Source organism: Lepus europaeus, unplaced genomic scaffold (genome assembly GCF_033115175.1).
Source record: "Lepus europaeus isolate LE1 unplaced genomic scaffold, mLepTim1.pri SCAFFOLD_119, whole genome shotgun sequence".
In the NCBI taxonomy this organism is placed as follows: Eukaryota; Metazoa; Chordata; class Mammalia; order Lagomorpha; family Leporidae; genus Lepus; species Lepus europaeus.
Window position 1 is genome coordinate 85,629 of NW_026909031.1, and position 24,700 is coordinate 110,328.

At 36.4% G+C, this 24,700-nt stretch overlaps 1 protein-coding gene across 1 annotated transcript in view; it reads right to left on the reverse strand.

Moving 5' to 3' along the window:
• Positions 1-3,880: 3,880 nt before the first annotated feature.
• LOC133754504 (ankyrin repeat domain-containing protein 26-like) overlaps positions 3,881-24,700 on the reverse strand; it is a 133,189-nt gene continuing 112,369 nt past the window's right edge. The window contains 1 exon segment of the mRNA XM_062184966.1: positions 3,881-4,041. Coding sequence (XP_062040950.1) covers positions 3,913-4,041 — 129 coding nt within the window. The 3' untranslated portion in view covers positions 3,881-3,912.

Consider the following 24,700-nt stretch of genomic DNA (forward strand, 5'->3'; position numbering starts at 1 on the left):
AAGAGTAATGGAACAGAGTAAAAATACTAGACATCAATCCAAACATCAATAGCCAACTTACATTTGATCAAGCAGCTAAAACCAATTCCTGGAGCAAGGACAATCTCCAACAAATGGTGCTGGGAAAACTGGATTTCCACATGCAGAAGTATGAGGCAAAACCCCTACCTGACACCTTACACAAAAATCCACTTAACATGGATTAAAGATCAAAACCACAACCTGAAACCATCAAATTATTAGAGAACATCGGAGAAACTCTGCAAGATGTAGGCACAGGCAAAGACTTCTTGGAAAAGACCCCAGAGGCACAGGTAGACAAAGCCAAAATTAACAAATGGGATTATATCAAATTGAGAAGTTTCTGTACTGCAAAAGAAAAGGTCATTAAAGTGAACAGGCAATCAACAGAATGGGAGAAAATAATTGCAAATTATGCAACTGATAAAGGATTAATAACCAGAATCTACAAAGAGATCAACAAATGCCACAACAACAAAACAATCAATCCATTCAAGAGATGGGCCAAGGACCTCAATAGACATTTTTCAAAAGAGGAAATCCAAACAGCCAACAGACACATGAAAAAATGATCAGGATCACTAGCTATAAGGGAAATGCAAATCAAAACCACAATGAGGTTTCACCTCACCCCAGTGAGAATGGCTTATGTACAGAAATCTACCAACAACAGATGCCGGTGAGGATTTGGGGAAAAAGGGACACTAACCCACTGTTGGTGGGAATGCAAACTGGTAAAGCCACTATGGAAGCCAGTCTGGAGATCCCTCAGAAACCTGAATATAACCCTACCATACAACCCAGCCATCCCACTCCTTGGAATTTACCCAAAGGAAATTAAATTGGCAAATAAAAGAATTGTCTGCACCTCCGTGTTTATTGCAGCTCAATTCACAATAGCTAAGACCTGGAACCAACCCAAATGCCCATCAACAGTAGACTGGATAAAGAAATCATTTGATATGTACTCTGCAGAATACTACTCATCGATAAAAGCAATGAAATCCAGTCATTTGCAACAAAATGGAGGAATCTGGAAAACATCATGCTGAATTAATCCAGTCCCAAAGAGACAAATATCATATGTTCTCCCCAATCTGTGACAACTAAGCAAGCACCTACATCGAAAATGGTGGAAGTGAAACTGACACTATGAGGAACAGTGATTTGATCAGCCCTTGTCCTTACTGTCAAGGAAAAACTTACTATTTTATTCTTTTTAGTATTTTCTTTTTCTACTTAATACCATTGGTCAATCTATTTATTTAACACGCAATTATTCTTAGCAGTTAGAATCCAACTGAAAATTTATCCCTGTTAAACATAAGAGTGGCAATAAAAGAGGGAAGAGATGTACAGTTCAGCAGAGGCTCACTTGGACTTACCCCTAAAGGTAAAGCTAAAAATGTCCTATGGACTCCAAATCCCATTAAGTTGGCAGGTACCAATGCCATCTTACTAGCTAAAGTGATCAGTTTAAGTTCATAATTGATCATAAAGATAGTATTAAGTGTCAAAGGGATCACATAAATAAGACCAGTGTCTGCTAATAATACTTGATAGAATTAAAAAGGAGAGAACGACTCAACATGGGAAGCAGTATACAGTATACACAGCAGACTCAGAATGGCAAATGCCCTAAACAGCACTCTGGCCTCAGAATCAGCCCTTAAGGCATTCAGATCTGGCTAAAAAGCTCATGATAGTTTCTCATGGAAAGCCAAGACATTGTGGCAAAAAATGACCTAAATGAAAGATCACTGTGAGATCCCAGCGGAAAAAAATGGGCCATCAAAAGAGGAGGTACCTTTCTCTGAATGGAAGGGAGAATTTCCACTTTGATTATGGTCTTGTCTAAATAAGGTCGGGGTTTGTGAACTCAAGAGTCTTCCATAGCCTTGGCAGCTCATGACAAGAGCCTCAGGTTATTACTGATGTCATAAATGTAAGAGTATCAATTGTTAAATCAAAAACAAGAGTCCCTGTGCACTCACTCCCCATGTAGGATCTCTGTGTTTAATGTGTTGTACTATGAGAATTAATGGTAAAAATATTCTTCAAACAGTACTTTATACTTTGTGTGTCTGTGTGGGTACAAATTGTTGAAATCTTTACTTAGTATATACTAAGTTGATCTTCTGTATATAAAGATAATTAAAAATAATCTTAATGAAGAATGAGATGGGAAAGGGAATAGGAGGTGGATGATTTTTGAATGGAAGGGTGGTTATGTGGGGGAAAACAGCTATAATCCAAAAGTTGTACTTTCAAAATTTGTATTTATTAAATATGTTTTCTAAAAAAACACATAAAAATTGAATCATGAAAAAATTGAGAAAGAACAGATATTTAGTCTCAAATGACGAAACCTGATTAAAACTAAGTGAAATGTAAAAAAGAAACACTGCAGAGGAGAAATGCAACAGACAGCATCAGCAACATCACTAGTAATGGGAGAAATCAAGAGTGTAGATTACATGACAGTATGAAATGATCACAGAATCCCTTCTGTTATGCCCTTAACAAAAACTGTATAATCCTAACCTAATTATACTGAAATATCAGAAAATATCCAATCAAGGACATTCTGCATGATTGGAATTTAGTCTTCAAAAGATCCATAGTCATTAATGTCAAAGAAAAGGAAGGAACTCCTCCAGATTGAAGAAATCTAAGAAAGGCAATAACTAAAAGAAATTCATGGATCTGAATGGGACTCTCTTATTATCAAGGACATCACAAGACATGTAACAAAACTTGAAAAGAATATGCAGATACACAGAATAGTGTTAACTTTGTGATTCTGAGTGTTTTAATGTATTTAGTATGTCCTTACTTATAGGAAATATATTCCAAAGTAGTCAGAGGTAATGGCATAACGTCAGCAGATGACTCCCACTTTCTTTAAGAGGGCAAATTATTTGTACTAAAACTTAATTTTTTTTTAAATTTTAGCATTGTTTCCTAAAAGGTAATAAAAATTAAAAAGGAAACATGGAAAGCCATAGGTAAACATAATTTCTCCATGAAGAAGTTGTATGAATCAATGCCTAAAGTTAAAATTACATAATTTTGGTAGCACTATAAAATTATATTGCATCCAAGCAATGGTATTGACACTGGCCAGAGTATCAGTATACCAAAATGATGTCCATCCAAATCATTAGGTTTGTATGTAGTAGCAAAAATTGGCAAATACAAAGAAGCCCTTAATTAATCCCACTAAAGTGTTCCATTCAACTTGGTTTTCTGGGTGCTGTATAATGGCCACCATTTGGACAATTCAGTTTGTAAAAGTTAATCATACTGGTTTTCATTTGCAAAATCTGTGCTAAGTTAGTTATACATCCCAACAGTTTCATGTGCTGCAACTGGCCTGCCATTGGGAACAGAAGTTAAGATGCCATTTGAAATATCCTGAATCCCTGGTGGAATCCCTAGCAGGACCAGGCTCCCATCCTGATTCCAGCTTCCAATAATGTGTACTCTGGGAAGTGGTGAGTGAAAGAACAAGTAATTGGATCCTTGCCACATAAGTAGGATACCTGAATTGAATTCCTGGATCCTGGCTTCAGCACAGCCCACCTATATTTCACTGTAGATATATGGGTACTGTACTATTGGAAGGGGGATCTCTCTGTTTTCCCCCTCTTTTCCCCTTCCCCTTTTTCTTGCTCCCACCCTTACCACTATCTCTGTCTTCCAAAAAATATAAATTGGAAATACAAAATTTCAATTGTAGATACATAACACTAAATGTTTTCAATAAATGAAGATTTTCCCACATAATATATTTAAAAAGAAATAACAGGTGTGTTACATAAGTAGTCGTCAGTAAAATTTTATAATATAGAGCATAAGTAAATGGTAACTGTGTTACATAAGCAGTGGTCAGTAATTGTAATACAGAGCATATTTTTTCTTTAAAATGTGTACGTATTCTTTTGACACTTTTAAAAATACACGTTGACTTAAACTGGACTCGTTGGTTCCTAGGTCACTTTTTAAGTTTCTCAGTAGCTGGAAAAAAAAAGAAAGAATTCCATTTTTTTAATATCAAAGATATCATAATTAACTGCTTAAATCAGTACAAGTTGATAATTTCAAGAAAAATTTGTATATTACTAAAGTACAAAATTACTATTAGACATAATTTGTCTATATTTACACAATGGAACTATTACTGTGAGCTAAATATCAGATCCTGTATTTTTCTTCTTTTTCATTCTTTCCTCAGCTTAACAATGTGATTAAAGATGAAGATAATACTGTACATCTCTAAATAACCATATGCTATGTCTAAAAATATAGATGAAGGGGCCAGCGCTACGGCAGAGAGGGTAAAGCCACCACATCCCATATGGGCACCAGTTCAAGTCCCAGCTGCTCCACTTCTGATCCAGCTCTCTACTACGGCTGGGAAAGCAGTAGAAGATGACCCAAGTCCTTGGGCCCCCACACCTGCATGGGAAGACCCAGAGGAAGCTCCTGGCTCCAGCCATTATGGCCAATTGGGGAGGGAACCAGTGGTGGAAGATCTCTCTCTCTCTTTCTCTCTCTCTCTCTCTCTCTCTCTACTTCTCTTTATCTCTGTGTGGAACTGTAACTTTTAAATAAATAAATACATCTTTAAAAAATATAGATGAGGCAACTTCCCTATGGGGATAGGAATAAAGTAGGGTACTATCATAACACACAGAGAAGAGAAATTGTTTCTAATTTTATGTCATTACTGTAGGTTGTTTTAGTGGCAGTGGCATGGAAGTTGACAGTACAAGGAAAAAATATACCTGATAGATGGAAAGCAGACTGAATGCAAAGAGAGAGAGCTCAGGAAGAGAACTTGTGGTATCATAAGTAGGCTGGTTAGTCTTGACAAATGGATTTGTGCTTTGGTTCCTTGCTAAGGATTTTGGAAACTTACTTGAGGGTAAAAGTCAATGAGCCCAGATGTTAAGTCTACTGTCAAGCAGCTGCTTATGAACTGTCATTGCTTGAGTGGCTATGACAAGGACTTGAGACGGCCCTTATGTCACTACGATGCACTTAAGAAGCTGATGATGCCACTGTCTTCTGAAAACAGCTTTCGTATGTAGGCTGACAGTATCACAGAGACAGCAGAAGCGTACAAAGTGTAGAGTCAGAAAAAGAGAGGCCCATAAACCTTTTTGAGATTTTTTTAAGCTATGGGATATGAAGACTATATGATAAACATATTCCTCATTATAATGTTGATATGTTCACATAGTTCATTAGCTTTATGTGAAGTAGTGAACCAAAAATAAAAAGGGATGCCGCTTGCTACTTACAGTTTATGTCATAAATCAATGCATTCACAAAATTTGACAACATACCTCCATCTCGTTTGCTAATTAAATTGTGTTGTGCTTTCCACATCTGAAACAAGGCAAATTTTATGTATAATATTTAAGTTAAACTAGTTACATTATCATGGGAATAAAGTATCAGTTAAAAATATGGTCCTTAATTCTTTTAAAGACTAGACCACACTTGAAGCTGGCTTAAATAGAAAAACAGTCACATATATTAAACAAAATTCCTAGTGATTTTATGTTAACCCAATAGGAAAATATGATTAAAAAGTACATTTAGCATTAATCTGTTTCATACATATTATTTTAGAAAGGTGGCATTTAATTAGTACAAAGGTTAAAACAAGTCAAGTCAGATTTTACAATAAGTGAATGACTTTGTACTTACTAGAACAACTCTGTACTTTATAAAAGATGATTTTTTTCACTTTCATGTGTTTCCATTAACTGAATTTTCCATTACCACTTCTAGAAAAACTCATTTTAAAGTATTCCATGGTATTTTCATCATGGAATATTAAGCAAATAAGTAAAGAAAGTGGTATTGTCATAATGTCATGTAAAAATTCTACTGGGGAAATATTAGATAAAAAAAACTATCCTGTGTATATTATAACACAACAGTACTGTATTCATTTGGACATGAGTATTCAGAAAATTCTACTTTTCAAATTCAATTGTTAGATGCATGACTTTCTAGAATGAGAAATAAGGAAACTAATGTATAACACTTTAATTTTCATTTCTTTTAGGAAGTTAGCAATGGGGCATGCATTGTAGACCAGCAAGGTAAGCAGCTTCTCTGATGCTAGCATCCTGTATTAAGGCATCGACTGCTCCACTTTCATTGCAGCTCTCTGATAATGCACCTGGGAAAGCAGCGAAAGACAGCCTGAGTGTTTGGGCCCCTGACACCCATGTAGGAGACCTGGGTGGAGTTCCAGGCTCTGGCTTTGGCCAGGCCCAGCCCTGTCCATTGTGTCCATTTGGGGAGTGAAGAAGCAAATGAACCTCTCTGTCTCTCCCTCCCTCTCTCTATCTCTGCCTTTAAAATAAATGTTGTAAAAATGTAGTCAAATTTTGAAACATTTGTTTTTTAAGTTTGATCTTATTTTTAAAAAATTATTTAATATAAACACATTTCATACAGTTCACAAATACAGTTCTAAAAAGTTATTAATTTTAATTATCCACTTAATTATGAAATGTGAAGAAATATTTCAAAATATATTGCAGCTGTCTCTAGAATATTCTTACTTAAATATTTTATATAAAAGTTATTATCTAATAAAATATCTCAACAGGCTTTAAATACTCCTACACATGACATAATGAATAGTTCATGGAGATCATGATAAAGTAATAGAAATACCTTCATTCTGGCATGAAGGCAAATTTTGTTGACTCCTATAATTTTCAATGATCTGAAAACATCTTTCCCATAAAGTTGAGGTGTTAAGATCCTGAAGGGCAAACTTTAGAAATTGAACAATGAGTCAACAGCATCACCAAGTAGAATATGGGGGGAAAATAACTCACTACAATATGTTGGAAAGAACAGTTACTGGTAGAATCTTATGTTATCATAAATAAAAATTACATAAAGTATAAGTCACATTCTTACATAATTTGAATGAAGGAACTACCAATGTAATATTATTTTCCTCAATAGTTCTCCTATATATATATTTCCTATGTATAATAGATGATATTATCTTATATTACACTCAAAAATATTTAATAGTATACATTTTACATAGATAAAATGAGATGTCCTTCTTGAAAAGTTCCTTACTTTCATGTTAAAGAAACTGTAACTTTTTAAAATTTTTTTTATTAAACTTTTATTTAATGAATATAAATTTCCAAAGTACAGCTTATGGGTTACAATGGCTTCCCCCTCCCAAAACCTCCCTTCCACCCACAACCCTCCCCTCTCCCGCTCCCTCTCCCCCTCCAACCACATCACGATTCACTTACAATTCTCCTTATATACAAAAGATCAGTCCAGTATATATTAGGTAACGATTTCAACAGTTTGCCCCCACATAGCAACACAAAGTGAAAAAAAATACTGTTGGAGTACTAGTCATAGCATTAAATAAGAGTGAACAGCACATTAAAGGCAGAGATCCCACATAATATTTTTTTAAAAATACACAGCAGACTCATAGGATGGCAGATGTCCTAAACAACACTCTGGCCTCAGAATCAGCCCTCAAGGCATTCAGATCTGGCTGAAGAGCCCATGAGAGTATAGCAGGCATGGAAAGCCAAGATATCATGGAAAAAAAAAAGACCTAAATGAATGATCTCTGTGAGTGAGATCCCAGTGGAAAGAACGGGGCCATCAAAGAAGGAGGTACCCTTCTCCGAAGGGAGGAGAGAACTTCCACTTTGACTATGACCCTATCGGAATAAGATCAAAGTCAGAGAACTCTAAAGGCTTCCATAGCCCTGGCAACTCATGACTAGAGCCTAGGGAGATTACTGACGCCATGAACAGGAGTGTCAAATTGTTAAATCAGCAACAGGAGTCACAGTGTACTTACACCCCATGTGGGATCTGTCCCTAATGTGTCGTCTAAAGCCAAGTGATGCTATAACTAGTACTGAAACAGTATTTTTATACTTTGCGTTTCTGTGTGGGCACAGACTGATGAGGTCTTTGCTAATTATATACTGAAGTGATGTTCTGTATATAAAGAGAATTGGAAATGAAAAAAAAAAACAACCTGGTGTTAAAATGGAAATGGCATAGAAAATTAATTAATTTGAAAAAAAAAATTATGTAGGATCTCTGTCTTTAATGTGCTGTACATTGCTATTTAATGCTATAATTAGTAATCCAATGGTAGTTTTTTCACTTGATGTTGCTATATGGGCAAAATGTTGAAATCTTTACCTAATATATACTAAACTGATCTTCTGTATACAAAGAGAATTGAAAATGAATCTTTACATGAATGGAAGGGAAAAGGGAGTGGGAAAGGGGAGGGTTGCGGGCGGGAGGGAAGTTATGGGAGGGGGGAAGCCATTGTAACCCATAAGCTATACTTTGGAAATTTATATTCATTAAATAAAAGTTTAATAAAAAAATTAATTAATTTTCTATGCCATTTCCAATTTAACACCAGGTTTTTTTTTTCATTTCCAATTATCTTTATATACAGAAGATCGATTCAGTATATAATTAGTAAAGGTCTCATCAGTTTGTACCCATGCAGAAACACAAAGTGTAAAAATACTGTTTCAGTACTAGTTATAGCATCACTGCACATTAAACAACACATTAAGGACAGATTCTACATGGGATGTAAGTACACAGTGACTCCTATTGCTGACTTAACAATTTGACACTCCTGTTCATGGCATCAGTAATCTCCCTAGGCTCTAGTCATGAGTTGCCAAGGCTATGGAAGCCTTTAGGGTTCGCTGACTTTGATCCCATTCCGACAGGGTCACAATCAAAGTGGAAGTTCTCTCCTCCCTTCAGAGAACGGTACCTCCTTCTTTGATGGCCCCGTTCTTTCCACTGGGATCTCACTCACAGAGATCTTACATTTAGGTCTTCTTCTTTTTTTCTTTTCCATGGTATCTTGCCTTTCCATGCCTACAATACTCTCATGGGCTCTTCAGCCAGATCTGAATGCCTTAAGGGCTGATTCTGAGGCCAGAGTGTTGTTTAGGACGCCTGCCATTCTATGAGTCTGCTGTGTATCCCACTTCCCACGCTGGATCTTTCTCTCCCTTTTTGATTCTATCAGTTAGTATTAGCAGACACTTGTCTTGTTTGTGTGATCCCTTTATTTCTTAGACCTATCCAAGCCATCGAATGTGACCTGAAATTGATCACTTGGACTAGTGAGATGGCATTGGTACATGCCACCTTGATGGGATTGTATTGGAATCCCCTGGCACATTTCTAACTCCATCATTTGGGGCAAGACTGATTGTGCATGTCCCAAATTGTGCATCTCCTCCCTCTATTTTTCCACTCTGAAATTTAACAGGGATCACCTTTCAGTTAAAATTTAAACACCTAAGAATAAGAGTTCAACCACTAGTACTAGAACAACAACAACAACAAATACTTAAAAGGATAAAGTATTACATTGTACATCTACAGTCAGGACAAAAGCTGATCAGGTCATTGTTTCTTACAGTGTCCATTTCACTTCAACAGGTTTCCCCTTTGGTGCTCAGTTGTCGCCGATCAGGGAAAACAAATGATATTTGTCTCTTTGGGACTGGCTTAATTCACTCAGCATGATGTTTTCCAGATCCTTCCATCTTGTTGCAAATGACTGGTTTTCATTGTTTCTTACTGCTGTATAGTATTCTATGGAGTACATGTCCCATAATTTCTTTATCCAGTCTACTGTTGATGGGCATTTGGGTTGGTTTCAGGTCTTAACTATTGTGAATTGAGCTGCAATAAACATTAATGTGCAGATGGCTTTTTTATTAGCCAAATTAATTTCCTTTGGGTAAATTCCAAGGAGTGGGATGGCTGGGTTGTATGGTAGGGTTATGTTCAGGTTTCTGAGGAATCTCCAGACTGACTTCCATAGTGGCTTAACCAGTTTGCATTCCCACCAACAGTGGGTTAGTGTCCCTTTTTCCCCACATGCTCTCCAGCATCTATTGTTAGTAGATTTCTGGATGTGAGCCATTCTCACTGGGGTGAGGTGAAACCTCATTGTGGTTTTGATTTGCATTTCTCTGATTGCTAGTGATCTTGAACATTTTTTCATGTGTCTGTTGGCCATTTGGATTTCCTCTTTTGAAAAATGTCTATTGAGGTCCTTGGCCCATCTCTTCAGTGGGTTGTTTGTTCTGTTGTTGTGGATTTTCTTGATTTCTTTGTAGATTCTGTTTAACAATCCTTTATCTGTAGTATAGTTTGCAAATATTTTTTCCCATTCTGTCAGTTGCCTCTTCACTTTCCTGACTGTTTCTTTTGAAGTACAGAAACTTCTCAATTTGATGCAATCCCAAATGTTAATTTTGGTTTTGACTGCCTGTGCTCCTGGGGTCTTTTCCAAGATGTCTTTGCCTGTACCTATATCTTGCAGGGTTTCTCCAATGCTCTCTAATAATTTGATGGTTTCGGGTCGTAGATTTAAGTCTTTAATCCATGTTGAGTGAATTTTTGTGTAAGGTGAAAAGTAGGGGTCTTACTTCAAGCTTCTGCACGTGGAAATCCAATTTTCCCAGCACCATTTATTGAATAGGCTGTCCTTATTCCAGGGATTAGATTTGGATCTTTGATCAAATATAAGTTGGCTGTAGATGTTTGGATTGATTTCTGGTGTTTCTATTCTGTTCCATTGGTCTATCCATCTGTTTCTGTACCAGTACCATGCTGTTTTGATAACAACTGCCCTGTAGTATGCCCTGAAATCTGGTATTGTGATGCCTCCGGCTTTGTTTTTGTTGTACAAGATTGCTTTGGCTATTCGAGGTCTTCTGTGTCTCCATATGAATTTCAGCATTATTTTTTCCAGATCTGAGAAGAATGTCTTCGGTATCTTGATTGGTATTGCGTTGAATGTATAAATTGCTTTTGGGAGAATAGACATTTTGATGATATTGATTCTTCCAGTCCATGAGCATGGAAGATTTCTCCATGTTTTGGTATCCTCTTCTATTTCTTTCTTTAAGGTTTTGTAGTTTTCATCGTAGAGATCTTTAACGTCCTTGGTTAAGTTTATTCCAAGGTATTTGATTGTTTTTGTAGCTATTGTGAATGGGATTGATCTTAGAAGTTCTTCCTCAGCCATGGCATTGCCTGTGTATAAACAGGCTGTTGATTTTTGTCCATTGATTTTATATCCTGCTACTTTGCCAAACTCTTCGATGAGTTCCAATAGTCTCTTAGTAGAGTTCTTTGGGTCCCCTAAATAAAGAATCATATCATCTGCAAAGAGGGATAGTTTGAGTTCTTCCTTCCCGATTTGTATCCCTTTAATTTCTTTTTCTTGCCTAATAGCTCTGGCTAGAACTTCCAGAACTATATTGAATAGCAGTGGTGAGAGTGGGCATCCCTGTCCGGTACCAGATCTCAGCAGAAATGATTCCAACTTTTCCCCATTCAATAGGATGTTGGCCTTGGGCTTTTCATATATTGCTTTAATTGTATTGAGGAATGTTCCTTCCATACCCAGTTTGCTTAGAGTTTTCATCATGAAAGGGTGTTGTATTTTATCAAATGCTTTCTCTACATCTATTGAGAGAATCATATGGTTTTTTTTCTGCAGTCTGTTAATGTAGTGTATTACGTTGATTGTTTTGTGGACGTTGCACCATCCTTGCATACCAGGGATAAATCCCACTTGGTCTGGGTAGATGATCTTTCTGATGTGTTGTTGCATTCTATTGGACAGAATTTTATTGAGTATTTTTGCATCTATGTTCATCAGGGATATGGGTCTGTAATTCTCTTTCAATGCTGCATCTTTTTCCGGCTTAGGAATTAAGGTGATGCTGGCTTCAAAGAAAGAATTTGGGAGGATTCCCTCTTTTTCGATTGTTCTGAATAGTTTGAGAAGAATTGGAGTTAGTTCTTCTCTAAATGTCTGGTAGAACTCAGCAGTGAATCCATCTGGTCCTGGGCTTTTCTTTGTTGGGAGGGCCTTTATTACTGTTTCAATTTCTGTGTCAGTTATGGGTCTATTTAGGTTTTCTATGTCTTCCTGGCTCAATTTAGGCAGGTTGTATGTGTCCAAGAATCTGTCCATTTCTGATAGATTTCCCTGTTTGCTGGTATACAAGTCCTTGTAGTAATTTCTGATGATTCTTTTTATTTCTGTGGTGTCTGTTGTTATGTTTCCTTTTTCATCTCTGATCCTATTGATTGGGGTCTTTTCTCTTCTTTTTTTAGTGAGTTGGGCCAATGGGGTGTCAATTTTGTTTATTTTTTCAAAAAACCAGCTCCTCGTTTGGCTGATTTTTTGTAATGTTTTTTTGGATTCAATCCTGTTGATTTCTTCTTTGATTTTAATTATTTCCCTTTTTCTACTGGGTTTGGGTTTGGTTTGCTGCAGATTTTCTAGATCCTTGAGATGACTTGAAAGCTCATCTATTTGGTGCCTCTCCAATTTCTTGATGTAGGCACCTATTGATATAAATTTTCCTCTTAACACTGCTTTTGTTGTATCCCATAGGTTTTGGTATGTTGTGCTGTTATCCTCATTTACTTCCAGAAAATTTTTGATTTCTCTTTTAATTTCTTCTATGACCCATTGTTCATTCAGGAGCATGTTGTTCAATCTCCATGTGTTTGCACGAGCTCTGGGGATTCCTGAGTTGCTAATTTCCAATTTCATTCCTTTGTGGTCTGAGAAGTTGCATGGTATGATTCTAATTCTTTTGAATTTGCTGAGACTTGCTTTATGGCCTAGTATGTGGTCAATCCTAGAGAAGGTTCCATGTACTGCTGAGAAGAATGTAAAGTCCTTAGATGTAGGATGAAAAGTTCTGTAGATATCTGTTAGATCCATTTGGGCTATAGTGTCATTTAAAACTACTGTCTCCTTGTTGATCTTCTGTCCTGTTGATCAGTCTATCTCTGAGAGTGGAGTATTGAAGTCCCCCAGTACTATTGTATTGGGGTCTAAGTCTCCCTTTAAGTCCCTTAACAAGTCTTTTAAATAAGCTGGTGCCCTGTGATTAGGTGCATATACGTTGATAATCGTTATATCTTCCTGTTGAATGGATCCCTTAATCATTAAATAGTGCCCCTCTTTGTCTCTCCTGACAGTTTTTGTGGTAAAGTTTATGTTGTCCAATATTAAGATGGCTACACCCGCTCTTTTTTCATTTCTGTTGGCATGGTATATCTTTTTCCAGCCTTTCACTTTCAGTCTGTATGGATCATTGTTGGAAAGATGAGTTTCTTGTAAGCAGCAAAAAGATGGGTTTTGTTCCTTAACCCAATCAGCCAAGCGGTGTCTTTTAACTGGACAGTTCAAGCCATTCACATTCAATGTGACTATTGAGAAGGAGTAACTTTGCCCTGCCATTTGCCAAAGATATTTTCTAATATCTGGTTTGAGATTCCTGTGATCTTTTGCTGTGAGGTTTCCTTCCTTTACCTTCTTTCATATTGGTGACCGTGTTTCTGTGTTTCTGTATTTAACACATCTTTAAGCATGTTTTGCAGGGCTGGATGAGTGGCAACAAATTCTTTCAATTTCTGTTTGCTGTGAAAGGTCTTTATTTCACCTTCATTCACAAATGAGAGCTTTGCAGGATATAATATTCTGGGCTGGCAGTTTTTCTCTCTTAGTACCTGGGCTATATCTCGCCATTCTCTCCTGGCTTGTAGGGTTTCTGATGAGAAGTCAGCTGTAAATCTAATTGGAGATCCTCTGAGAGTAATCTGGCGTTTCTCTCTTGCACCTTTTAGGATCTTTTCTTTGTGTTTCACTGTGGTGAATTTGATTACAACGTGTCGTGGTGAGGGTCTCTTTTGATCATGTTTATTAGGGGTTCTATGAGCTTCCGGTACTAGGATGTCTCTGTCCTTCTCCAAACCTGGGAAATTTTCTGCTAGTATCTCACTAAAAAGGCCTTCTAATCCTTTCTCTCTCTCCATGCCTTCAGGAACTCCTAGAACCCGAATGTTGGGTTTTTTAATAGTATCCAGTAGATTCCCGACAATATTTTTTAGATTTCTAATTTCTTCTTCTTTTCTTTGATTTGACTGTTTCCTTTCCTGTTCTCTATCTTCTAAGTCTGATATTCTCTCTTCTGCTTCACCCATTCTGTTTTTAAGGCTCTCTAATGTGTTTGCCATTTGATATATTGAGTTCTTCATTTCATTGTGGTTTTTTGTCACTATCTCAGTTTCCTGTTCTACTAGTTGTTTCATTTCATTTTGATTCCTCCTTAATATTTCATTTTCACGGGAGAGATTTTCTATCTTGTCCATTAAGGATTTCTGTAGTTCAAGAATTTGTTTTTGAGAACTTCTTAATGTTCTTATCAATTTTTTGAGATCTGCTTCTTGCATTTCCTCTATCTCTTCATCTTCATAATCTTGCATTGGCGTGTCTTGTTCACTTGGGGGCGTCATAGTGTCTTCCTTGCTCTTGTTACCTCGGCTTCTATGTTTGTTGTTTGGCATGTTGGAGATAATTTATGGTGTTTTTGGTTTTTTTTTTTTTGCTGTGGTGTTTTTTTTCTCGTTATACTATGCCTCTAAGTGAGCTGTCTGCTTTGTTGGATCCTTAGGGGCTGTGATGGGTGTGGCCAGCGAGCTATGCTTGATTCTTCAGGTTTAAGGCTGTGCAAAGAGCGACTCTCCCAGATTGCTCACTCCCTTGCTCCTTGCTGGATCGCTTTCTCTCTCTCTCTCTTTTTTTTTTGACTCAGTTGGGAGTGGAGTTGAGGGTAGTTGAAATCTGGCCTCTGTGAGTATTCCTTTGATCTACCCCTGGGACCACACAAAGAGTTTATGCAGCCCTAAATGTGTTCTCAAGTTTCGAGTTTCGATAAAGTTACTGAGTTTGGCTGTGCTTTACATATGTAAAATCGCGGTGCTCTTTGTTTTGCTTGGTGAGTGAAGGGAGAGGCCTCTGTTCCCCGCCCCCAATGTCTTACCCTCCTCCATTGGTTCCCGCGCTGGCGAGATTCTGTGGCTCTGGCTCGTCTCCCGCCACTCGGCTCGAGAAACTGTAACTTTATAGAGAACATTTTTGTAAACCAATTTCAGCAAGATCATATGTGTTTTTAGATGACATGATTTATGTGGACAAACCTAAACACTCCACCAAAAAGCTGTTAGAATTGATAAACCAATTCAGTAAAGTTGCAAGTTACAAAATAAATATACAAAATCAAGTGCTTTTTCTAGGTTAATGATGAACTCACAGAAAAAGAAATCAAGAAAGAAATTTCATTCACTGTCAAAAAAGAAAAAAGAAATTTCATTCACAATAGGCACCAAAAAATCAACTGTTTAGGAATAAATTGAACCAAAGAAGTGAAAGGTTTATACAATGAAAAGTATCAAACATTGAAGAAGAGGTCATTAAGGACTCCAAAAAAAAAAAAAATGGAAAGATACCACTTGCTCAGGGATTGAAAGATTCAAAATCATTAAAATGTCTTTTCTATATAAGCAATCTATAGATTCAATGCAATCCCTATCAAACTACCAATGACATTCTTTACAAAACTAGTAAAAGCAATCCTAAAATTTGTATGGAATCACAAAAGACCCAGAATAGCCAAAGCAATCCTGAAAGAGAAAAGTCAAGCTGGAGGCATCTACCTGACTTCAAAGCATACTACAAAGCTATAATGATCAAAGCAGCATAGTACTGGCATAAAAACCAATACATCTCTGTGAGTGAGATCCCAGTGGAAAGAACAGATCATCAAAGATGGAGGTACCTTTCTCTGAAGGGAGGAGAGAACTTCCACTTTGACTATGACCTTGTCTAAATATGATCAGAGTCAGTGAACTCAAAAGGCTTCCATAGCTTGGCAACTTATGACAAGAGCCTAGGGTGATTACTGATGCCATAAACAAGAGTGTCAATTTGTTACGTCAACAACAGGAGTCACTGTGCACTTACTCCTCATGTAGGATCTCTGTCCTTAATGTGCTGTACATTGTGATTTAATGCTATAACTAGTACTCAAACAGTACTTTACACTTTGTGTTTCTGTGTGGGTGCAGACTAATGAAATCTTTACTTAATTTATACTAAATTGATCTTCTGTATATAAAGATAATTGAAAATGAATCTTGATGTGAATGGAATGGGAGAGAAAGTGGGGAAGGGGAGGGTTGCGGGTGGGAGGGAAATTATGGGGGGGGGGGAGCCATTGTAATCCATAAGCTGTACTTTGGAAATCGTAGGATCTCTGTCTTTAATGTGCTGTACATTGCTATTTAATGCTATAATTAGTAATCCAATGGTAGTTTTTTCACTTTATGTTGCTATATGGGCAAAATGTTGAAATCTTTACCTAATATATACTAAACTGATCTTCTGTATATAAAGAGAATTGAAAATGAATCTTAACATGAATGGAAGGGGAAAGGGAGCGGGAAAGGGGAGGGTTGCGGGTGGGAGGGAAGTTATGGGAGGGGGGAAGCCATTGTAACCCATAAGCTATACTTTGGAAATTTATATTCATTAAATAAAAGTTTAATTAAAAAAAAAACAAAAAAAAACTCAATACATATAATGATGGAACTGAACAGAGAGCCCAGAAATTAATCCGCATACATACAAGCCAACTGATTTTTGACTAAAGTGCTCATACCAAACAGTGGAAGTAAGGATAGTCTCTTGAATAAATGGTGCAGGCAAAACTGGATTGATATGTGTAGAAGAATGAAATTAGATCCATACCTATCACCATATTCAAAAATAAACTCAAGATGGAGAAAAGATTTAAATTTTAGACCTGAGACTATGAAGTTGCTGGAAGAACACATAGCAAAATCACTCCAAGACATTGCTGTAGGGGATGGCTTATTGGATAAGATCCCCAAGCACAGCCAACAAAAGCAGAACTAAATAAATGGGACTCTGTCAGACTCAACAGCTTTTGCACAGCAAAGAAAATAATCAATAGAGTGAAGAGACATCCAAAACAATGGGGAAATATTGGCAAATCACTTTTCTGACAAAGGATATTAATTCCAGATATATCAGTAACTTTAAAATCTCAACAATAAATAATCCAGTTGAGAAATGGGTAAAGGACTTTAATAGTTCTCAAAAGAAGAAATACAAATGGCCAACAAATATATGAAAACAGGCTCAGCATCCCAAGCCATCAGGGAAATGCAAATCAAAACCACAATGAGATATCACCTCACCCCTGTCAGAATGGCTAAAATCCAAAACAGAGAGCAACAAGTGCTGGTGAGGATGTAGAGAAAGGGGAACACTTATACACTATTGGTGGAAATATAAATTACTGAAGCCACTGTGGAAAATAGTGTGGAGATATCTGAAAACAAAAAACAAACTAGAACCAGATTTGCCATATGATCCAACAATCCCACATTGGGTATATCTCAAAGACTTGAATACTATTAAGAGATGCCTTCATAATTATGTTCATAGGAGCTCTTCACAAGAGCCAACATTGGGAATCAATGAAGGTGTCCACCATCAGAAAAATGGATAAAGAAAATGTGGTAGATATACACAATGGAATATTATTCAGGTATAAAGAAGAGAAGGAAATTCTACCATCTGAAGCAAAATGGATGCCACTAGAGGACATCATGATGACTGAAATAAACCAGACCCAGAAAAACAAATACTGCATGCTCTCCTTTATTTGTAGGGGATGAAATTAAAAATAAAATAGAAGAAAAAAGAAATGTCTCTGTGTTAGCATTATTGAAAATACTGTTTTGTAAATTTTGTTATATATCTTTGTGAAACCAGTGGTTAAATGTGTTATATTACTCTAGTTTCAATGATCTGTGACTACTTCAAAATTTATTGTATATTATTTTTATACCCATTGTCTATTTTTCCCTCTAAACTAGGGTCTTTTACTTTTTAAACTTCTTATTCTGGGAAGTGTTAAGCCTTCGTACTGTAATGTAAATTTGAAACATTATCTCAAAAACTAAAAAAAAGGGGGGGAGGAAAAAGTTTGGGAGGGAGAGATGGGGAGATTGTAAAGGTGGAGGGGAAAGTTATTAGGTCCTTAGGATTACATGTACAAAGTAAAATGAGTCTGTTAAAAACTAATTAAAAGTTAATATCAAAAAATACTCAAAATTTTTAGAAATTTTAATGCAATCAATAAACCCCAGGATTGGGGGAAAAATGAATACATGGATGGTGGGCATTGTGGTGTGACAGGATGACATCAGAGTATCTAGGGATCAGATTTCATCCATTATTCAATTCCAGCTTCTTACTGGTGTGCCTGCATGGCAGCAGATTATGGCAATGATGCCTGGGTTTATGCTACACTTGTTAGAGACCCAAATGGAGTTCCAGGCTCCTGATTCAGCCTGGTCCAGTCCTGGTAGTTGCCAACATTCAGGGAGTGAACCACTGGATGGAAGATTTCTTGCTCTCCCTGTTGCTCTATCATTCACATATATAGATGGATGGATGGATGGATGGATGGATAGATGGATGGATGGCTAGCTGAATGTTAAAGTAATGGGTACTTGTAGAAGTGGTTTCCCTTTACAAAAATTCTCCTCCAGGCTTTCTTTCATTCTTTACTGCTTGACACCAGAAGGTTAACTGCCTTTGAGAACCAGGTAAGATATACAATCTCATAGTGTAAAAGCAAATATCCAGAGCATAGGGAGGGATCTTCCCCTCAAAGAGCAATTAGTCAAAGGGTCTTGAGTGTTGAATACTGTTTTCATCCTTACTGGTAGGAGGTTGCTGTGGTTCAGCTCATACCCACAAGTGAAAACTTTCAAATATTAGATGACCTTTTAAAAGACACTTTCATGGCAGGTATTTGGTGCAGAGCTTAAAATGCTGCTTGAGTCACCTGAATCCAGTGTCAGATGACCAATTTATGTGCAGGCTGCTGCAATTCCAATGAACTCAGAAAGGGAAAGGGAGTGCCACTTGCTACCTAAAAGTCAACAATTCCAACAAGAAAAATTACTGAAAAGATCAATATGAAACCAAAATGGCAATGCGTTTTTCTCCCTTGAGTTTGCAGTCTTTCTGAAAATTCTTTTTAAATAACAGTTTAAAGATGCAGAAGAGTTGGAGGGATATTTCAGAAAGTGAACTCCATAGCAGTAACAAAGCACATCAAATACAGAAACAAATGTACTCACTCAGTAATGATGTACTGACAGGCTATGGCTAAATTATACTTGAGATTGCTGCTCAGAAAATAATGCAGCATTGTCTTTTAGAGAGTAATTTCATAGCTATGAACACTGCACATATGCACACCTCTCTATAGTTTTTCAGTGATTATTGGTATGTTTAAATTATAGTTTTGGCATCCTGCTGTATTTGAGGGAGAACTCAAATCTTTTATAAATCAGTATGTGGGACTGGCACTGTGGCACAGCAAGTTAAGCTGCTGCCTGCAGCTCTGGCATCCCATATGTGTGTGAGTTCAAATCCTGACTGCTCTGCTTCCATGCAGTCTATTTCCCTGATAATGTGCTTGGGAAAGCAGTGGAAGATGGTCCAAGTGTTTGTAAGCTGTCACCCATGTCAGGAACATGGAAGAAGCTCCTGGCTCCTGGCCTCAGCTTGGCCAAACCCCAGCCATTGTGGTCATTCAAAGAGTGAACCAGTGGATGGAAGATTGATTTGTATCTCTACCTCTCTTCTCTCTGTAATTCTGTCCATCACATAAATATTTTAAGAAGTAGGAAATATGCACTGAATTTAAACAAAATCAAGTTAGTTTGCCCATTTAAGCTGTTGTAGTTCAAGATAGAATTATAAATATTTTAACATACAGAGGATATTATACTTGCCAGTTTATAAATTACATTATTTTTTATAATTTTGCAAATATTTTTACAGTTTTACAAGTATTAAGTATTTTGTTGCAGAGAAAAGAATTTGGAAACAGTTTCTTGACAAGCAGATAAGTTTTACCCTATAAAAACTGGTCTCAATATTTTATATTTCAAGGGTCAACAAAGATTTCTATATGCAAAATATCCAATCAGTGGATAATTTTCAGACTAATTTTCATTCTTGTTATTTTATAATAATGTATTTGTATAACAAAAAATAAAATTATAGAATCACTCATACACAGGCCAAAACATGCTAGGATTAAATTAGAATTCCAGTTTGGAATGAAAATTTAGCAAAAAACATACATGTAGCAATTTATTATCACTGTAATTGTGTTAAGTGGCAAGGTTAAACTTCATATAATGGCGAGAGATTCAAAAAATGCTCAATGTCAGGAATATGGAGAACCCTTGCTTTAACAACAGTCATAGTGAAATCATAGGCAAAAGCATTAACTTATGATTTTTCTTAAAATTAGAATATGCTGATAGGTCCTATGAATAATACAAAATACTCAACTCTTAAAAATAAAAGAGATGGGTAAAATAATTCAGTTATTTTCTTAATGTGTTGCTTTCTGGAATCAAAGCTAAAATTTGTTAATTTGGTTGTATAGATGTCCCATTCATAACCCTACTCTTTTCTATCATTTAGATAGTATGTTATCACCTCTCATAATATTATTAGATTTTTCCAAGTAGAAATAACTCAATCTGCCACAACGGTAGAAAACATGTGTTTTTGCAAATAAGGATTTTGTGAACAATGGAAAAATGCATAGAAACTCTTCCAAGGCATTTTGCAGTGGTGTATTGTGATAGAATAGTGATTTTTACCTAAGTCTAGTATGATTTTGCAAATTATTGCCTCATTAAGAAACCAAGTATATTGTGGACCTACTATAAGCTTAAAATAAACTACTTAAACTTTTCTAGAAATATTAAAAAATAAGCACTGGTTTTATTTTTAAAAAAGTGGGGATATATTTCCTGAAAAAAAATCTTCCATTATTCTCACATATGTATGTATTCTTTCATCATCTATTGTAAAATCATATATCACCTTAATTTTCTGGTCGTAATTACTACCAATGTTTCATATTTGCATCATGATTAACACTGTACAGAAGTATTTAGCATTCATTTTTATTTCATATTCTGTAGCCCATTTTTATGACTCTGAAGCACTTGCACCCAGATTCTTTCCTTTTGTTTTTCAGAACAGAATGAAACTAAGCTCACAAAATGGTGAAAAAAAAGCTGTGATCTTATAATTTATGAACAAAAAAGTCATTATATGTGTCTCCATTTAAGATTTTTGCTGCAATGCTAAGAAAATTTGAATATGCTAGACTATGATTTATCATCAAGTCAACTTAGAAAACAAAGTTGAGGGGCCAGAGTAATGGTACAATGTATTAAGGTGCAGTTGGCAATGCTGGCATCCAGTATTAGACCCAGTTTGAGTCTTGGCTGCTCTGATTCTGACCCAATGTCCCACTAATACATCTGGTAAAGACAATGAAGTTGGTCCAGACAACTACCTCCTATATGGGAGATAAGGATGGCTTCTGGCTTCAGATTGGCCCAGACCTGGCTATTACAGCCACTTGGGGAGTAAACCAATGGTGGCAAGATCTCGCTTTCTCTTTCTCTCTTCCTCCCCATTCTTACTGTCTGTCTCCTTCTAATTGGCTTTCAAATAAATAAACATTAAAAGTAAACCAGGCTGAGCCATCATTCAAAATGGGCTTTTGCAATTTTTCTCTGAAATAAAAATATCTTAAATAGGATTCCAAGTATAAATCATGTGTATTGATGGAAATATTTTAAGAAGACACAAATAAAGTCTAGCTGCTATTTGTAGTTATTTATTTTCTTTCAATATAATTGTTTTATTATTTGTAATGTCCCCCCAATCATAAAAATGTCAAAATTCGGTAAATGTGTTAAATGGGGTCAACAGGGTTTTAACAACTTTAAAGTTGGTACGATGTTCCACAATCAGATCCAATTTAAGTTGCCAGAAATGGACTGTAATCACTGTCACCACATGGTTGGATTGGAAGGTCTGTGTTACATCTCCAATGGAGAATGACAATATGTGGCTTTATATAGGATCCTGGATAGAAAAACATAATGGATTCTGTTGATGTAGTTGCAATTTAAAGATCTGATATCATTGCCATCATAATGATCAACAATTCAAGTGATGGATAAGATAGGCATAAGTGAACTTCCTTTTAAATAATGCAATTATATATTTGATTTAACTGCTTAAAATCTATTGTACAATTACCAGGCAACAGATTCATTTTATAAAAGTTGAACTAAACTTGCTATAAGTAAGGCAGTAATTCAGGATGTGTTCTTATGGAAGAAAATGATCAAAAGCATCTGCCTTGGATTACTTTTTTAATGTTCATTTCTTTTCAGCTACTTGAAAGGCAGAGTGACAGTGAGACAAAGAGAGATGCTTCATCTGACAGCTAACTCTCCATATGCCCAAAATAGCTAAGGCTGGATTAGGCTGAATCCAGGAAGCTGAAAACTCATTTGAACCTCTTTCATGGGTGACAGGGGCCCAAGCACTTGAACCATCATCTGCTACTTCCCAGGATGCATTGGCAGGAAGCTAGATTGGAAGTGGAGGATCCAGACACAAAGTAGTACTCAGATATGGGCCAAGGACATCTCCAGGATGACCCAAGTCACTGCACCACAACACTCACCCCTGGACTCTTTAAATAATGAACACCCATCTGTGATGAAATGTTTGCTAATCATTCACTATGATTAGAAGTGTAAAATGTGATGGTGCACAAAACTTAAAAGTGTCTTGGACCACAAATGAAAATCAAGTTAAAACTATGTTAGCAGATCTCAAAGTATATCTTTAGTTACTAGGTAAAAATATTCAATTATCAAAACCTAACTTAAAGCAGTTTTGAAATATTTGTAAATATGTCAGTTTGGTTGTATTTGTTAAGTTTATCAAATAGTTGCAAAATATTGAGGATGGCACTGTGGCATAGTGGACTAAGCCTCTGCCTGCAGTGTTGGAATCCCATACAGGTGCTGGTTCTTGTCCCCATTGCCCCTCTTCTGAGCCAGCTCACTGTTATTGCCTGGGAAAGCAGTGGAAGATGGTCAAGGTGCTTGGACCCCTGCACCTACATAAGAGACCTGGAGAAAGCCACTGGTTTCTGACTTCAGATTGGCTAGGCTCCAGCTTTTGCACCCATCTGGGGAGTGAATCGCAAATGGAAGATCTCTCTGTCTCTCCCTCTGTCTGTAACTCTACTTCTCAAATAAATAAATATATATTTAAAAAATAGCTGCAACATGCGTTTCATGTCTACATTAATGAGGATAATTACAACCATTACTAGCATACATATGTCAATCAAACTAAGTACTTCAACAAATTAAAAATAAGAATTATATGAACAACCTGAAACCCAAGGGGAAAGAGGCAATATATCTAACCGTGTCCAAAGACTCTGCCGTGTTGTGATGTGAAGCCTGAGTTGCTGAAGTAGGAGTCTCCAAGTTTTGTTGTGGAGTAAGATCTCTGCTGAGCCAGAAACTATTAGCACAACTTCCAACGCTATGTGACGCTACCGAAGTTTGCGTAGTAACAGACTTGGTTAATGTTCCAGTCTGTTGTTTCTCCAGGAGAAAATTTTTAGTTCTGACCTCTGCTAACACTTCCTTAACTCTGTGAAGATTGAAAGGACCAATGTTTAGTATTTCATTTTCCCTTTAATAATTCTTACATGAATTTCATTTTTTAAAAGTAAGAGTCAATGGGCATGCCAAATAAACAGTGTTTTAATACTGAAAATGTGTCAGAACAAAGTTTTTGTATAATTAAGTTCTTTTAATTTTCAAAGTTAAAAATTTCACAACATGACTCAAACCCAGTACAAGGGAGAAGGCTGCCTGTCAATGCTGTATCATTGATCCGGTGACATCTGCTTCCTCGCAAAAGGCTCTATTCTCAAAATCCTTGCACATGCCATTAGAAATATTTTATTTAAATAACAATTCTGATATAATGGATGTTGATTTCTTCGATGCTAGTAAACATTTTCTAATATATAAATATTTCAAAATGTCATGTTTTGCCACTTAAATATATAAAACAGTAACTTTTTAAAAAGGATAGAAATCATGTATTAAAAACTAAGAGATTTAGAATACCAGCAAAGACATTTTCAGGTGCTTACTTTCAACAGCCCTGCTTCTTTCACCCACTTTTTGGGAGAAATTAAGCAAATGCTTGATTTTTGGCATTAAGAGATAATTCAGAACAACAATGACTGTGGGGAATGAGAAAGCCAAGTAAGTATTCAGCAACAACTAAAGCAGCTAGGAAGACGTCAAAGGTGGGACTTGCTCTTTCTTTCTTCCAGACACTATACTTTCCTTCCTCTCTTTCTTAATCTTTCTCAAGGCATCCTTTAGTGGTAATACCAATGATCACAATCAAGGAAAGGTAACTAGACAAGTGCCATATTGTACCAACAGGTGGAGGAGGGGGAGGAAGAGATGCTAGACACTTAAGTTGTAATCTTGAACTTAAGTTAACAGAGTTGTTAACATTTACATAAATTGTTCTCCACTAAAAATTTACTGGTAATTTCATTTACTAACATTATTTTCCAAAATCACTTTGTCTAGGTAGATTATATCCTTACTAATCTCAGGAATCTGTTTCACTAAGAATTATGCTTTAGTGGCAAATTAGCAAATGTAAGCTATTGTCTGCAATTCTATGTTTTGACTTACTCATTCACTTGCTTTGAAAAAGCTTCTGCAACCTGAA